Raw genomic sequence first — 18494 nt, forward strand, 5'->3', positions numbered from 1 at the left:
GTCGAGAAATTGAATAGGTTAAAAATAAAGAGAAGATAAACAGATTAAAAGGTGGCAAATAGAGGGGTTGTCCCTCCACATTCATGGTCAGGCAGCTGTGACCAGTTCAAGTTTAAAAAAAAGACTGACCTGCTTTTCAGAGGAAGCCTCCATATTGAGGGGGCTTCTTTCTCTCCCTTAAGAATTTGCAGCTCCAGGCTCAACCAGTGGGCCTGCCAATGTGCTTGTGCTGGAGGGCCTCCCATTAGCCCTCTAGCCTCAGGAGCTTGCATGTTATTATTTATTGGACAGTCAGCCCACACTACGCCATAATTAGCCTGGCCCTTTAAAAATCCCTGTAGGCGTGTCTGGAAAATGTATGGAGGGGTCAGGATCCCAGAATCGGGGGTCAGGATCCCAGAATCGGTGGCCAGGTTCCCAACCCAGAATTTAAAATCCCGGCCTAAGTGCAAAGACATTTACTGCAATTTCATAGGGCTTTGGTGAGCCTATACATGGAGTATTGTTTGCAGTTTTGCTCACCTCAGGAAATATATACTTGTCCTGGGAGTCGGGGCTGGGATCTGCGAGGGACAGTCGGGAACTGATGAGCACCAATAAATAAAGCCCGGGAACTTCTGGTGGTAACATGCAGGGGAAAGGTCGCACATGAGGTGGCTCCCATCAGAGAACTTTATTTAAGTCCTTTTCACCCGATGTCTGGAAGAAATTTGGTCTCAACTTTGTTTTTATTGATGGGTTTAGTATCCCACACCAAGGGATGCCCATTAAATATCGGATCAGACAGCAGATAAATTAAGAATTGGTGTTGAATTAGGAAGCTTTGAGAGCCCTGACTGGAAAACAAATGGCGAGGCGGATGCGGCGTCAGGGTCTACTCCACTAACAGCAGAGATCATGGCAGTAGAGCTTCAGAACTTACGCCAGTCGGCCTTGGGGAACCATGAGAAAGCGATTGACGTAGCGATATCCTCGATTCGAATGGCCTTCGCTAAGGTGGATGAGGTGGTGCAGGGTGTGGAGTTGGAAGAGGTGGAGGTAGCTCTGCTGAGCAGAGTGATCAGATCACGTCCCTGGAATGGGAGCTGGCAAAGGTGGCGGCCGATAACAAAATATTAAGGGTGAAGGTGGATCACTTTGAAAATCGGTCAAGTTGGCAGAACTTAAAGGTGGTTGGGTTGTCGGATGATCTGGAGGGCCCAGGCCCGACAAAGTTCATGTTGCAGTGGTTTTGGAAGATGGTTGGGAGGTGGGGTTTGGGGGGGGGGGGGGGGGGCGGTTGGGGGGGGGGAATGGTAATCCCTCCCGAGCTGGATTATGCGCACAGATTGTTCACCGTGCTGGTGAACAACCGCATGCGATCATTGTGTGCTTCCACAACTTTAAGGAAGAAGAGTTTTACAGTGGGCAAAGGATCATCACGATTGCAGATGGGAGGACCATGCGGTGAGAATTTATCAAGTTGTTGGAGCGGAACTGGCCAAGAGATGTGTGGCATTTAATAAGGCCAAGGCTCTGTTGTATAGCAGTAAGGTTTGATTTGACATGGTTTACTCCATGGACCGCCATGGGACGTACAAAAATAGAGACCCTACCTCGAGACTGGAGAAGCGGCTAAAGCATTCGTGGAAAGAAATGAAAATCGAAAATTGCTTATTGTCACAAGTAGGCTTCAATGAAGTTATTGTGAAAAACCCCTAGTCGCCACATTCCAGCGCCTGTTTGGGGAGGCTGGTACGGGAATTGAACCGTGCTGCTGGCCTGCCTTGGTCTGCTTTCAAAGCCAGCGATTTAGCCCTGTGGTAAACAGTCCCTGGACTGGACTGGAGTTGAGATAAATGAGGTTTTTTTTAATCGGTTGGGTGGCATGGTGACACCGTGGTTAGCACTGCTGCCTCGCAGCTCCTGGGATCTGCGTTCAATTCCGGCCTCGGGTGACTGTGTGCAGCTTGCACTTTCTCCCCGAGTCTGTGTGGGTTTCCTCCGGGTGCTCCGGTTTCCTCCCAGAGTCCAAAGATGTGCCGGTTAGGTGGATTGGCCATGCTAAATTGTCCCATAGTATCCACAAGGATAGGTGGAGTTGCTGGGTTACGGGGATAGGGATAAGCATGGGATAAAGTAGGGTGCTCTTTCCAAGGGCCGGTGCAGACTCGATGGGCCGAAAGGCCTCCTTCTGCACTATAAATTCTATGATTCTGTCTCTTAAAGGGGACGAGGTGGAGGTTTATTTACATGTGTTTTGGGGTTTTCTTTGTGGGTACGGTTCTTTTTTGTTTCTTGGTTCGAGGGAGGTGGGTTTTGGAAATGTGGGGCCGGGACACTGCGGAGGGGATTGGGAGGAAGGTGGGGGGAGTTCTCTGGCAGGGGTCACAGCACTAGCAAATGAAGATTAGCCAGTGAACGGGATTGTGGTGGGAGGGAGGACCCAGTCGTTGGAGCCTAGTTGAGCAGGTTTTGATGGACCTGCGAATGGTGGGGAGGGGATCGATTCTGGGTGATGTGTTTGTAAGCGGAAGTGGATGGGGTATTCTGGGAGGGAGCCGGCGGTAACAAGAGGATGGGGACGGGTCCGGCTGGATGGGCAGTGCCTGGGGTAATGGTGATGGCGGATAGGAGGGGCAAGGGAGTGAATGATCCTCGGTTAGAATGGTGGAACATGAGGAAGTTATGGAGACCGGTGAAAAGAGCGAGTCTTTTGCGCATTTGAAACGTTTAAAAGCTGATGTGGTGATGCTGCAGGAGACCCATCTGAGGGTGAAGGACCTGATGAGGCTTAGGAAGGGATGGGTGAGCCAGGTGTTTCATTCGGGGTTTGATAGCAGGACCAGGGAGCTGGTGATCTTGGTGGGCAAGCGGGTGAGGTTTCAGATGGAGAAGTTAGTAGCGAATCAGGGGGGCAGCTTTGTGATCATTACGGGTGCATTGGAGGGGAGACTGGTGGCGCTGGAATGCGTATAGGCCCCCAAATGGGATCATGCAGGGTTCATGAAGGGAACGTTGGGTGCCATTCCAGATCTGGATACCCATGAGTTGATAGGGAGGGGGGGGGGGATTGGATCACAATGCTGGAACCAAGGGTGGATATGTCCAAGTGCTCTTGCTGACGCAGGAGGGGGGGGGGGGGGGGGGGCAAAGGTGTTGGCCAGCCTCATGAGGGAGATGGGGGGCTGGACATGTGGAGATTTTTACCACATAGGGATCAGGAGTATTCGTTTTTCTCCCCAGTGCCCAAGGTGTTCTCAAGGATTGACTTTTTTGTGGTGGGAAAGGCGCTTCTGGTCGGTGTTAAGAGGGCAGAGTATTCGGCCATTGTGATGTCGGATCACACCCTGCATTGGATGGATGTGATATTGGAGAAGGGGGGAAGCTCAGTAGCTAGGGTGGAGGATGGATGTGGGGTTGTTGGCGGACCGGAGCTTCTGTGACTAGATAGGGGAGGTGACTGAGTAGTGGGGTTCAATTACATGGGGGAGGTTTCACCGTCGGTTGGGTGAGGTGGAGATGGCAGGGCTGGAGGAGCCGATGGGGGTGGAGGAGGTGAAGGTGGCAATCGGGAGGATGCAGGTAGGGAAGGCGGCAGGGCCAGATGGGTTTCCGGTTGAATTTTATAAGCCATTTAAGGATAGACTGGCGCCATTGATGGTGGGAATGTTTGAGGATGCGATGGACAGAGGTGTCTTGCCTCAAACGATGGGACAGGCCTCCATCTCGTTGTTACTTAAGAAGGACAAAGTTCCGGAGGAGTGTGGGTCGTATACGCCTGCTGAATGTGGATGCCAAGATATTGGCAAAAGTGCTGGCGCTAAGGTTGGACGGGTGTCTTGCAAAGGTGACTGGGGAGGACCAGGCGGGGTTCATAAAGGGACGACAGTTGTCTTCAAATGTGAGGGGGCTGTTGAATCTGGAGCTTTCACCGGCAGAGGGAAGGGAGACGGAGGTGGTGATGGCGTTAGATGCAGAGAAGGTGTTAGAACAGGTGCAATGGAATTATTTGATGGCGGTGTTGGACAAATTTGGGATTAGACCAAAGTTTGTGATGTGGGTGCAGCTGTTGTACAAGGAGCCGATGGCGGGCATGCGCACAAATAATATGAATTCAGGGTACGAGGCAGAGATGCCCCATATGCCGCCTTCCGTTTGCATTGACTATAGAGCCCTTGGCCATTGCGCGGAGGAGCTCGGGGTGGTGGAAGGTGATAGTGGGGGATGGAGCATAGGGTGTCCTTACATGCTAATGACTTGTTGTTGTATATTTCGGAGCCGAGCTCTTTGGTGGAGAGCATAATGGGGTTGCTTCAGAGATTTGGGACATTTTCAGGGAACAAATTGAATTTAGGGAACAGTGATGATTTTAAGGTCTCCACACTGAGAGTGGATGCGGGGGGTGGGGTGGGCTGACATTTCATCTGGCAGCGCCTCACTTTAGGCATTTGGGGTTGCAGGCGGCCTGGGATTGGGTAGGTCTCCGGAAGTTCAGTTTCACTAGCTTGGTGGGGAGGGTGAAGGCTGACTTGTTGAGGTGGGACAATCTTCCTCTGTCATTGGCAGGCGGGCAGGCAGTAAAGATTAATATTATTTCACGATTCTTGTTTCTGTTTCAGTGCCTGCCAGTCTTTTTGTCCAAGATCCTATTTAGGGGTGTGGATAGGCTGATCTCTTTGTTTGTTTAGGTGGGGAAGGTGGCTATGATTAGGAAGGTGATAATGCAGAGGGAATGGCAGGCAGGAGCGGGGCTAGGCTTTGTGGCTGAGGATGGAGGTGGGCTCTTGTAGGGGGTCAGGGTTGCCTCACTGGCAACGGCACCACTCCCGATGGCTACAGGGAAGTATTCGATGAGTCCAGTGGTAGTGGCCACTCTGAACATCTGGAGGCAGCATGTTAGGTTGGGAGCTGGGTTGGCGGGATGCTGATTAGGGGGAATCACGGGTTTGAGTCGGGGAGGATGGATGCCAGGTTCCTGGGATGAGAAGAGTGGAGGATCAAGGAAATGAACGAACAGTTTCTGGGAGGTCAATTTGTGAGTTTTATATGCAGCTGCAGGACTTTGCGAGGAAGATCTTCCCAACCTTCCAGATAGCACCTGCTTTATTGTTGGAGGATGTGCTGTCAGTAGGGGGGGGTTTGGAGAGGGGGGTGGACTCGGTGATTTATGGGAGGATTTTGGAGGAGAATGCAGTGTCCTTGGAGGGGGTTCAGACGGAGTGGGAGGAAGTGTTGGGGCAGCGCTGGAGGAGGGATTGTAGTGTGAGGTGCTGTGGAGGGTAAATACCTCAACCTCGTGTGTGAGGCTGAGGCTAACACAGCTGAAGTTAGTATACAGGGCGCACCTTATAAAGTCGAGGATGAGTCGGCTGTTCAAAGGGGTGGAGGATGTGCACATGTTGTGGGCCTGCCCGAAGCTGGAAAGAACTTGGAGGACAGTGTTCAGTACCATTTTGCGGGTTCCACATGTGGGGGTGGAGCCCGGTCTCTTAGAAGCCATATTTGTGGTGTCGGTCTGGCCAGAGCTGCAGGCGAGTGCGGGCAGATGTTTTAGCCTTCGCCTTGCTGATTGCTCGCAGGAAGGTTTTGTTGGGGTGGAGGTCAGCTTCTCCACCCTGTGCCTCGGTGTAGCGGGGGGACTTTACCCTGGAGTTTTTACCCTGGAAGAAGTGAAATTTGCTCTAAGCAAATTTGCATGTGGGTCCTACAATAGTTGGGGTTTGTTTATTTTGCATTTTGGGGAGTTGGTTACCGTTGACTGCTGAGAGAGGGGAGGGGGTTGTGTGTTTGTTGTAAATTGTAAAAATGTTGAAAATTTGTGAAATAAAAATACTTTAAAAAAGATCAGGTTAGGTTGCAGAAGGGTTGGATGGGGCAAGTGTTTAATTTGCGATTGTACAATAGGGCCCGGGGGGGCCATGATTGAATGATGCAGCAGACATGATGGGCCGAATGGCCTAATTCTGCTCCTGTGTCTTATGGTCTTATGATCAGTATGACGCCTCTGTCACTTTGCTCAGCAATACAGGCAAATCACCCGGTCAGATGGGTCCTGGGCTTATATCCCCACCCCTGGCTCACCACGTGCAGGTAATAGGTGTGAGCAAGCATTCAGTAGACAGGCATGGGGTCAGACTGTGGCATTGAACAAGGAGCTCCAGCGCTCAGGTTTCTGTGGCTTATCCTCACTCTCCCCTGCCCTCGACAGTGACCCGCTGACATTGCCGACGCAGTCCCATCACCCTGGAGTGACGTTACACAGACTCTGGGAGGGTGAGAATGGGGGAGCAGGATGGTGAGGTGGGGGGGGGGGGTAAGGGGATAGGCAGAAGGAAGGGGGAGAGGGCAGGAAGGGGAATGACGGATGGGGCCACATCCTATGTGAAACGGGCAAGAATGAGGGCCCCTCATGCTTGCGGGACTTTCGCCGCTCTCGCCAGCCGTACGTCCTTCTGCTGGTCCTGCGGGCCCTCCCCGGACCGTCCTCCAGCCTCTCCTGGTCCGGCACCTATTCATCCTCCTCAAAGGTGGCCACATGTTCCTCCCCCTCCACCTCCAGCACATAGCCCTGCTGTTATGCCATGTTGTTGAGGCCACAACAGACCCCCACAAAGCAGGCGATCATCCGAGGAGTGTACTGCAGTGCACCACGAGAGCGGTCGAGTTCTTAGATCCGCATTTTGCGGAGTCCGATGCACTGCTCAGTGACAGCCCGGGTGGCCTCACGGTCCCCGTTATATCTGTCTCCGAATCCGTCTCCAGCCTCCGTACTGGTGTCATGGTGTCATTAGTCAGGTCCATGCGGGTACCCCTTAGGCCCCAAGAGCTAACCGGCCATCCTGGGGTGGTCCTCGAAGATGCCGGGGAGGTCAGAGTGCCCCAGGATGTAACTATCGTGCACATTCCCTGGGAAGCGTGCACACATGTGCATGATCTTCATGTGGTGGTCGCACATGATCTGGACGTTCCAGGGGTGGAACCCCTTCCTGTTAATGAAGCGCACTCCCCAACGGCCCGGTGAGCACAAGGTGACAGGCAGGCCATCCATTACCCCCTGGACCTGGGGCCTCCCAACGATGGCAGAGAGAGCTGCTTCCCGGGCATCTTGATGGGCTTGGTCCAGGTCAAAGTTATATAGCCTGGGAAAATGGCATCTGTAGTTCGGATATGCCATATGCCATAGAAGCCTAGAATGGTCCCTAGGCTTCAAAGCTAAAGGCTACGGTCACCTTGACTGGCACCGGGGAGAGGTGTCCTCCTGCTCAACATGGTGCCAAGTCAACAAGCACAGGTAACACAATGTGTCCTCGTTGAGGCAGAGCATCCTGCGGCACACGCTGTTCGTCATCTGTTCGAAAGACCAGCAATGCCTGTACACCTGGGGCTATCGTCGGCCTACCCCTCTGGTCTCACCTTGACCTGTTGGGCCAGATCCACAGGGTGTGGGGTGGGGCCTGAACATGGGCCACCACCTCGAGCCTCTGTTGTCACTGCTGCCCACTGCCTTCTCCGCCGTCTGGCCAACTGGCAGCACCACAAGGATATGTTCAGCGAGGTCCAAGGTATCATCCATCCTGTGTAATATCTGTAAGGAATTGGGAAAGGGTGAGGGACAGACAACTGGCGTTGTCTTCCATCCTGGGACCCTGCGTTCCCCCATCGCTCTCCCCAGCCCCAGCCTCGCTGTGCCAAGGACCCAGGATCGGCCCTGGCCCCAGGTCACTGTTCATGTGCAGTTTACACATTCTCCCGTGTCTGCGTGGGTCTCACCCTTCCAACACAAAGATGTGCAAGCTAGGTGGATTGGCCATGCTAAATTGCCCCTTAATTGGAAAAAAACCCCGAATTGGGTACTTTACATTTAAAAAAAACATTAAATCTTGTTGCTACTAGCAGAGGCAGTTGAATAAAGAAGAGGGGGGTGATCTAACAAGAGAGTGCAATAGTGAGCAAGAATAGCCGGGTGCTTCCCGATGGCCAACCCGGTGAGACCGCCACTGGTATCTAACACCAATTAGGGCCAGTAATGATCCCCCACGGGTTTCACGGCGCAAATGTCCTGCCACCTGATTCGCCTGAACTGCGCCCGGCAGCTCAGGGTTAACGAGGCAATCAGCTCTTAAACTGATCCCGCAGACCAAACCCCAAACAGTACGTAGCCATGCCACCGCACAGACCCACTCCACGATTCGGAGATGCCGATCTTGCCAGACTGTTGGACGCGGTGGAGTCCAGACAGAGGACGTGTTCTACCGAGGGGTCGGAGGATCAGCCACATGTCAGCCAGTGCCGCTGGGAAGCAGTGGCAGCGGCTGCCAGCTCGGGAGTGTCACCAGGAGGACTACCACCCAGTGTCGCAGAGGCTCAACAGCTTCCACTGAGCCACGCGGCTGAGTTGGCAGCAGCCTCCTCTCACCGGTCCCGCCTACCATCCGTGGCTGCCACACCCCTCCCCCACCCGCAGCACAATACCACGCCTGTATCCCAGCACACCTTGACACACACCTGTGCACACCACCCATGCCCAGCGGCGGTTCCCACGCCTGTCCCACACCATAGCAACCCACCCCCCCCTCCCTCATCCCCACACCCCATGCATGAACCGTGCGGCTCACAATGCACTGTCTTTGTTCCCAGAGGAGAGGTTAGGCCCAAACAGGAGGGAAAGGGCCCAGACGGGTGGGTTGGTTCCAGCCATCAGAGTCCTCACCCCCTAAGAGGAACAAGCCCTGGAGATCATGGGTGTGACTGGGGACAGAGCGGTCACTGACGCCAAGCTTAGTCTGCGCCACAGAGGTGAGGATCCAGTGGCCCCCATCCAGATGATGTGTCACATGTGAGTTGCTCATGCCAGACATAATGATCCTTCCTCTCACTGACCACATGTCCATTCTCCCGCAGGATCTCCATCTGATGGCACAGGCCCATCTGGGGTGGCCCCCGCCCACTCTACCTTCCAAAGAATACCTCAGAGGAGAGCTCCGAGGATGCCACCATTGAGGTGTCATAGCTGTCATCCCCACATTCCGCCAGTGCAGTGACACACACCTCGGTGAGCGAAAGTAGTGGGGGCACAATCTAGCGAGCATCAAACAGTTGCTGATGCACATCAGGTGGAGGCAGGAACATCCAGGGGGACAGCAGTCAGAGATTGCAATATGCACACAAGTCCCCGCTTGAGCCCTGGAATGAACCCGAGGTGTCAAGGTTCAGGGCAGCGGTGACCTTGACATCCACCGGGAGCAGGTAGCCTCCTTGGTGGTACCAGATGCACAGGGACTGTGCACAGGTGCTGTACTGTCGCTGTGATTTTTAAAATAAATTTAGAATATCCACTTGTTTCCCAATTAAAGGCCAATTTAGCATGGCCAATCCACCTACCATGTACATCTTTTTTTAGGTTAGACATAGAACATACAGTGCAGAAGGAGGCCATTTGGCCCATCGAGTCTGCACCGACCCACTTAAGCCCTCACTTCCACCCTATCCCTGTAACCCAATAACCCCTCCTAACTTTTTGGTCACTAAGGCCAATCCACCTAACCTGCACGTCTTTGGACTGTGGGAGGAAATCGGAGCACCTGGAGGAAACTCACGCAGACACGGGGAGAACGTGCAGACTCCGCACAGACAGTGACCCAGCGGGGAATCGAACCTGGGACCCTGGCGCTGTGAAGCCACAGTGCTAATCACCTGTGCTATCATGCTGCCCCAGGTTGTGGGGGTGAGACCCACGCAGACATGGTGAGAATGTGCAAACTCCACACGGACAGTGACCTGGAGCCGGGATGGAACCCGAGTCCTCAGTCCATGAGGCAGCAGTGCTAACTACAGTGCTATCGTACTGCCCTTACCATCTCCCTGTTGTGGCGAAGCATCCTGCAGCACATGCTATCTAACAACTCCTCGAAAGACCAGCGATGCCTGCACACTTTGGGCCATCGCTAGTCTCCCCCTCTGGGTCCCCCCTCGGCCTGATAGGTGGCCTGATCCTCATAGTGTGGGGCGGGCCCCTGCACATGGGCTGCCACCTTACGCCTCATCGACGCGGCTGCTGATGCCTTCGCTGGCGTGAGACTGCCTGGCCTGACCACCATCATTGTAAGAGCAGCTGCTCCAGGGTTCACAATATCATCCATAATGCGATATCTGTAAGGAATTGGAAAAGGTGCGAGACCAACAATCAGTTGTGCCTTCCACGCCGGTACCCTCGAGTCCGCCAAGCCTCCACCACCCTTATATTCCCTGCCATCTCTCAGGGTGCCATCCAAAGAGACGACTGTGCTGGGAGGACCCGCCCTGCACATGCATCCCCGGCCACACCAGGAGCCCTTGGGCATCGGAACTCAGACCCCGGACCCCAGACCCCCACCGAGAACATTACTTGGACAGGGTGCAGGTTCCCTCCCCGATCCACACACCACCATCTGGCCTCAGGGATATCCTCAGTGCTGAGGCCTAGCTCTTGGGGGTTTGATTGTTGGCTGCTGCGTCTGGTGTTGAGGCGTCCAGTGTTCAGGCAAAGTGTCCAGGCCTTGGAACGCACTGCCCGAGAAGGTGGTGGAAGTCGATTGAACAATGGAAATTGAATAAATACTTGAAGAAACATAAATTATAGAGCTAGAGGGAAAAAGTAGGTTGGGTGAGAGCGAATATTGCCTTTTTAAAAAGCTGATACAGCTACAATAAGCTGAATGGCCTTATTCTGTGCTGCATAATTCTACGATTCTATCTAATTTGACATCAAATTCACTGCACTATTTTACATAATCTTCTCAATCCTTCTCTGTTGTTTATTTCTTAATTCTTTAATCTGATGCGAGGAGATATCCCATTGGTTGCTCCATTCACTCAAGTCCCAAGTGCCCCTTTTCCCTTGCTTAGTCGCTATCATCTCACATTTTCAGAAACCGATTGGGAAAAATATTTTCAGCTAAAGGCATTATGGGAAAGTCTAACTAATGGTAGAGTCCACTGGATGCATTTCTACAACAAAATCTGGTCCAATAAAATTTGCAAGGCTCTGCAGAAAGAGTGAGCGAGTGGAACTAATTTGATAGCTCTTTCAAAGAGCTGACACAGGAATGATGGGCTGAACTGCCTTGTCTGATACTGTAGGATTCTAGAATGATTGCTAGAAGAGGAAGGCTGTGGCAACACAAAAATATTATGCAAAAATTTTGCCCGAGCAGATTGCTCAGGAAGCAGAAAGATAAATGCAATTTTATAAAAACATAAATCCTCTAACCCAGTTATATCTTTGCCCTTTTTGGTTTTTAACTTCTTGGCTTTAGCTGATGCCGGAGCTTGTCCAATTCCAAATCCCTCTCCGCTGACTTCTCCAACCTGTGTTTCTTCAGTTGTCTCAGTCACAACCTGCAAGCACCAAATGACAAGGCATTGAAAAAACAATTGCTGATATCCACACGTGTAATAGAATACTGTAAAAGGAACCCTTAGCAGATGTTGTGGCCGGTGTAATCCCTTCTTATAAGCAATCTCTGGCAATGATTTACAGGGATTTGGGATTTAAAAAATCTCAATAAAAGATAATTTGTTGGATTCTCCGTTCCTGAGACTAAGTGTTGATGCTGGGGCAGGATTCAGGGACTTCCACGACAGAAAAACTGGCGTTGCACCAGGACCGATTCAGCGCCCCTTGAGGGGCTAGCACTCGCGCCACGTGGAACACAATCGATTCCAATGAGAAACGGCGCTGATTCGCCGGATTTGCGATCGACTCTCAGGAGGCCGATAAGCTGCAGCCGCATATACACACTTCATTCCCAACACACACCATCCCAGCCAACAAGATGGCACTGGTTGCGCTGGACTGCGTTCATCCCGCTGATGGGTCGGCTGGGGCATCTGGTGGGGGTGGCTTGGGGGGCACCCATATAACCTGTGGCCCTAAGTTCACAGTGGGCAGTCAGCAGAGTGCGCAGCTGAATGGCTACCTTGCAGGCTGCGACAATGCTGTTCCGTGCCCGTCCACCCCGACTACAAAGCCCACCTCCTGGACTCCCCTGCTACTTCCCCAGGCCCTGGTAGAAGCCCCCCCTGGCCAGCGGCACAACTGTCAGCAAACTATGGCGGTGTTGGGCACTTTCCGTATCCCCTCCCTCTCCCTCAGCAGCATGGTGTCTGTTTCACGATTTTTAAAACCACAAGTGAGCCTCGCCGTCGGGAATCTGGCCCAGTGGAGGCGCGAATCGCGGAGGTCCTGGAGAATACCAGGCCCACGTATGATATGCCAACAGTGCTTACTGTATGTATGCTCTGGAACGCATTGACATCATCGTTGAGGCGACGGAGAATTGGATTTGGCGTGAAACTGGCGACGGCCACGATTTCGGCATTTCCCGATTCCGGCTTCAGCCAACGGAGAAAATCACCCAATGAATATCTAGATTTGAAGGTTCTCAAAGTTGTATTCCAACTCCATTCCTCTGACAGGGTCTTTGTGCTCAAGTGAGCTCACAATAACATGTCCAAGATAACAAACTTAAAATCCTGGGGTGAATTCTCCGCTGACTGCTGCTGGTAGCGGGGTTCTCGATCTGGCTGAGAATCGAGCATCAGGCTAAAAACAGGTGCCATTCCTGTTCCAATGCTCTGGTCCCCCGCTGGCGGCCACAGCGAGCTAGAATCCCCACGTTGGCCGCAGGATACTCATTCGCGTCCATTCGCATCTGATTAAGGGGCTGGAAAGCCCGATTCTCCACGCCCTCATAATGCTTGAGGTCTCTCAGCCGGGATTCACGTGGCTATGGGTGATGCAGGCATTTCCAAGAGTGGCCCTGATGCGATGGACCCCAAGACGAATCAAGGGGGTAACCGTGTAATGTAGGTGGCCCCCAAGTCCATCGGAGGGCCCCCTCTCCACAACAACGCAAATGCTGCCCCCATCAGAAACTGCCATCAGACCCCCAACGGAAAGCCCTAATCAGACCCCCAACAGAGACCCCACACAAATAAACCTCCCCAACAGAAACTCCCAATCAGACCCCCAACAAAGACCCCTCCATCAGACCCCCAACGGAAAGCCCTAATCAGACCCCCAACAGAGACCCCACACAAATAAACCTCCCCAACAGAAACTCCCAATCAGACCCCCAACAAAGACCCCTCCATCAGACCCCCAACAGAATCCACCCCCCCCCCCCCCCATCAGAGACCCCATCAGGCTTTGTTGGGGGATTTCTGTTGGAAGTTGCTTTTTAGGTCTGATAGGGGGTTTCTGTTGGAGGTCTCTGTTTGGTCTGATGGAGGGGGTTTCTGTTGGGGGTCTCATGTGGGGGTCTCTGTTGGGGGCTGATGGGGGGTCTCCATTCTGGATCTGATGGGGGTGTTCTGATGGGGGGCCGATTGGTTGGGGGGGGGTCGGGTCTCCCTCATGCGTACGTGCTGTGGGGGATAACCCATTATTCCCATGGTGATGGAGGAGGGGGGAATGCCCCTACTTGTCAGTGGAGTGGGGAGCAAGATTTGTGTTGTTGGGGGGAAGGCAGATCACCACCAGACCTCGGTATCGGGCCACCCGCACAAAACGGCAGCCCGATACCGGGATTCCGACGGAATCTCACAAGCTCCCCGCCATCCTAAAGCCAGCGGAGACCAGGAGCAATTCTACTCCAGTGGGAGCACTTAGTCTCCCGAATGGAGGATGCTGCCCCTTTCTGTTTCTTTTTTAAAATATAAATTTAGTTTAACCAATTCTTTTTTTGCAATTAAGGGACAATTTAGCGCGGCCAATCCACCTACGCTGCACATCCTTTGGGTTGTGGGGGTGAGACCCACGCAGATATGGGAGAATGTGCAAATTCCACATGGACAGTGACCGAAGGCCGGGATTGAACCCTGGTCCTCGACCCGTGAGGCAGCAGTGCTAACCACTGAGCCATTGTGCCACCCGCCCTTTCTGTTTCTTAAATTAAATCCTTGTAAAATGGGAATTAAAATATATTTCCACAAGACTCTTTCTCTTTCCCTCGAAAGCATGGAGCATGATATTGGATCTTATTTTTTTACATAAACAGTTAAATAATTATAGAAAAATGAATGATATAATATGCAAGGCCATGATCACATTGAATGGCAGAACAGGCTTGATGGGCTGAATGGTCTACGCCTGCTCCTATATTCCTATGTCTGTTGTTTGAGGGGTTGCCTTTGGTGAGAAGATAAAGTGAGGGCCCCATCTACGTGTTCAGGTAGAAATTAAGATCCATGGCAATATTTGAAGAGGGTGAGGAAGATACTGTTGTCAACAAATACCATCGGAATAACTGCCCATTTACCTATATAACAAACTATACATTAAAGCAATTAATGTGAGATATTATGACGAACATGATAAAACTGTATCAAAAATAATTTAAAACAAATTTTGATTTTGGATGTAAACCATCCCTCTTCTCCCTCACCTGATATCCATGTACATGTGCAAATATCTCCCTAATGAAAATAAGATCATTTGATCTCTCAGGTTTCCTCACACTCACCGGTTCAGGGGTATAGCTGGTTGCTTTATTTGTTTTATCAATTAGAAAGTACTTCTTCCGTAATGCAGTCTCTATTTCTTGCCCTTGTTCCCTTGGTGTGAAAGAAAATAAAAAGTAAAACAACAGTCAGGATTTTGACTGAATTTTGCCGAGAACTATAAAATAGAGGTGGAGACAAAGACAGCAGGGTAGAAACAGTAGCTCAAACAGCAACAGAGGCTGAAACGACAGCACGGACAGAGGCAGCATAGAGGCAGAGATAGAAGCAGTAACAGAACTAATCTGTCTGGATTTCCTCCAGGTGCTCCAGTTTCCTCCCACAGTCCAAAGATGTGCAGGTTAGGTGAGGGGTTACGGCGATAGGACAGGGGTGTGGGCCTAGGTAGGGTAATCATTCAGAGGGTTGGTGCAGACTTGATGGGCCAAATGGCCTCCTTCTGCACTGTAGGAGTTCTATGATTCCAACAGGGACAGAAATAGAGAGAGGCAGCAGCAGAAGCAGAGGTAGCAGCAAAAGCAGACAGTAGCAGAGTTAGTAGCAGAGACAGAGATAGTAGCATGGAGAGAGGCAGGAATAGATATGGTTGCCAACTGTGAGTTAAACGTATACCTGGAGGATTCATCCATGATTTGCTCACACTCTTGCCATTAGTTGGTCAACATATCTATCTTTGTTACACACTGCCTTCCTATGCCAATTGGAAAGCAAAAAGACTTACTACCCAACTGGATAACGTTTGATTGTTTTTGTTCCTCCCATTTTTAGTAGGCTTGACATGAGCTTCCTCTGCCGTGAGTAAAATAGTGGCAGGGTGGAGATGAGCCTCAAGTGGCTGCCAGCAGCGCCCTACACCCAGTAAAATTTCACACAGGTCAGATGCAGATGACAGGAAGCCCACATGCTGGATTTGAAGCCTCCTCCAACTTCAAACCTACTGATAGGATAGCTAAAATCTAGCCCATCAAATTAGTTAACTATAGGGTGGCATGGTGGTGCAGTGGTTAGCACTGCTGTCTCACGACGCTGAGGACCAGGTTCGATCCCGGCCCACGTCACTGCCCGTGTGGAGTTTGCATATTCTTCCCGTATCTGCGTGGGCCTCACCCCCACAACCCAAACGCAGGGTAGGTGGATTGGTCCTTAATTGGAAAAAAAATAATGGGGTATTCTAAATTTATTTTTATAAAGTTAGTTAACTACGATTTGACTTTAACAAAATGTGTTTTGAAATAATAAAGTCTTTTTAAAGCATAGTCACTGTAAACAAAGGAAATTATTGAGCTTGATGTGCTTGATTGTACAGTATAGATGATGTGGAGATGCCGGCGTTGGACTGGGGTGAGCACAGTAAGAAGTCTTACACCAGGTTAAAGTCCAACAGGTTTGTTTCAAATCACTAGCTTTCGGAGTACTGCACCTGAGGAAGGAGCAGCGCTCCGAAAGCTAGTGATTCGAAACAAACCTGTTGGACTTTAACATGGTGTTGTAAGACTTCTTACTGTACAGTATAGAGGGGACTTTATTCTTAATTTGTGCTGTACCTGACCTAGTACCCTTTGTTTGGACAGTGTAAAGGAAACTTTATATCTAAACATATACCACCTGACTTAGGGGTGCTCGATGGGGTAATGTACAGAGAGCTTTACCCTATCTGTATCTGACCCGAGTGTTTGAATGGGATAGGACTAAGGGAGTACCTGGACTGGGAGTATCTGATGGGCAAAGTAGAGGAAGCTTCACTCTGTATCCAACCCAGCATTGCAAATGTTTGATGGAGCCGTAGAGAGGGGGCTTTACCCTGTTTCTATCCTGTGCTGTAGCTACCCTGGGAGTGTTCGATACCCAAGAAATCACTGCAACTTATTGAAAACATAATTATTAGGACAAAAGGAGCATACATCAACACTTACTGCAAAATTATCTTGAACTGTGCAAAGGATTCGCGCAGTTGCCTGAGATTTGTGATCTTTCAAAATAAAATTGATCAGACTGTTAGTTTGAAATTAATCGTCATACAGAAACACTCAATAATTTTTTAAAATGCTGTAACTTAATTGCCTGGCCCAAACTTTTTTAAAACATTTTTAATACAGGTGAAATCTGTATTAAATGCTGTGGTGGCCAACTCTCTGTTAAGCATAGCCTGGTATGGCTGAGGAGCCCCACTCTGGCATGGCAGTCTCTGACACATTTGTTGGGCTGAGAAAGTACATGGTTCGCTGGCCTCTGTTTTCTCTGGGCCCTCTTCTCGTCCAGCTGAGCTTTTCGTCTCTGCTTGCCTTTTCCAATACCCTTCCAAATAGTCAGCCTTCAGAGGTCATGGCAGTGAGCGACTGTCTCCCAATTCAAAAGCAAATGAAAGTAGAGAGAGTACAATAACCGTCAGAAATTGTGCTTTGGTAAAGGGAAAGCTAAAAGATGCAAAGTATAGGAGAGAGAAATAAGGAGCATATTATTAGAACATTATTAAACTAAAGGACATGTTAAATAGTGTAGCTCAATTAAATTTTCTTTGCACAAATTTATGGAGTATATGGAACAAATTGAATGATTTGCAGATGCAAATTCAGCATGGCCGGTGGCCATTACTGAAATATGGCTACAAGGCGGTCATGCCTGGGAGCTATATTACCAGATCTACAGAAAAATAGGGATAATGGTAGTGTGAGGAATAGTCTTAAATGACTGAAGATTAAGTGACTTCAATGATAAGAGAGGATATAATGAAATATTGTGTATAGTCTCCATGGTAACAGCTGTGACGTGTTGGGTTGCACAAATGAAGAGAACAAACAAGGAGGTAGTGCAATTCTTGAACGTGTCTCAGATAGTTTTGTATGTGTCATATTAAATTTAGTGATAAGTAATGAGCCAGATTTAGGGCGAGATTTTCCCGCTATTCACACCAATGGGATCTTCCGATGGCGCAACCCTGCTGTGAGTTCCCCGGAGCTGTGGAGTGGATTCAATGGGAAATCCAAGTGACAGCGGCGGGACCAGAAGATCCAGCAGCCGGCCAATGGCAGGCCGCCTCCTGCTGCTGAGAAACATGCAGCAGGGGGGGAGGGCGGGCAGAGAATCCCGCTCTTAGTTTACAGCCAAAAGTTAAAGTCTGGCTTTGGGCACCTTTGGCGGGGGTTTTGCGACGATCGAGTTGGCGGGATTGCAGCTCGTATTCAACGGCACTTGGTTCTGAAAATGAGCCCCCATGAGTTTCTCGACATTACTGGCTCCCTCGCCGTCTGATTCGCCTGACTTGTGCCTCAGCAGTTCGCCGTTAAAAAGGGGAAAGCTGCTTTTAAGCGCTCCCTCGCCACTCACCCCCGGTCAACACACAAGCATGGCAGCATGCAGACATGCTCCTTACTTTGGGGATGCCGACCTCACAAGGCTTTGCGACACTATGGATGAGAGGCGGGGCACCCTGGGCGGGATTCTTCCATCCCGCGGCAGAGTGTCCACGCCATTGTAAACGCCGTTGCATTTTACGATGGCGTGAACGGGCCACTACCAGGAGTAATTCTGGCCCCTACAGGGGGCCAGCACGCGCTGGAGCGGTTTGTGCCGCTTCAGCTGCTGCTCCCCGGCACGAACTGGGCGCCGCGGGATCCGCGCATGCGCAATAGCACCAGCGCCAACACACACATGCACTGTGGCCTCCTTAAACGCGCCGGCCCAACGCAACATGGCGCAGGGCTATAGGGGCCGGCTCGGAAGAAGAGGCCGGGAGACTGAGAGGCTGGCCTGCTAATCAGTGGGCCCCGATCGCGGGTCAGGCCGCATTGGAGGCCCCCCCTGGGTCGAAGCCCCTCTCCCTGGGTCGGAGCCCCCCCCCCCCCCAACAGGCTGCCACCCGACCATCCCACGCAGGTGTGGACGGCGCCGGCGGGACTCAGCGTTTTCACTACGGCCGCTCAGCCCATCCCGAGCCGAGAATCAGCGGGCCCCCTGACCGGCGCCACGCCAACCACGCCGGTGCTCTGCAGAGAATTGCGTGCCGGCGTTGG

The 18494-nt window shown here is 51.3% G+C and overlaps 1 protein-coding gene across 1 annotated transcript in view; it reads right to left on the minus strand.

The window, feature by feature from the left end:
* kif9 (kinesin family member 9) overlaps positions 1-18494 on the minus strand; it is a 215714-nt gene that overhangs the window by 41743 nt on the left and 155477 nt on the right. The window contains exons 13-15 of the mRNA XM_072468147.1: positions 16398-16453; positions 14487-14577; positions 11231-11358 (exon numbers count right to left, since the gene is read on the minus strand). Of these exons, the coding sequence (XP_072324248.1) occupies positions 11231-11358; positions 14487-14577; positions 16398-16453 (275 nt within the window). The remainder of the gene's footprint in view (positions 1-11230; positions 11359-14486; positions 14578-16397; positions 16454-18494) is intronic.

The sequence above is a fragment of the Scyliorhinus torazame genome, chromosome 11 (assembly GCF_047496885.1).
Source record: "Scyliorhinus torazame isolate Kashiwa2021f chromosome 11, sScyTor2.1, whole genome shotgun sequence".
NCBI lineage: Eukaryota > Metazoa > Chordata > Chondrichthyes > Carcharhiniformes > Scyliorhinidae > Scyliorhinus > Scyliorhinus torazame.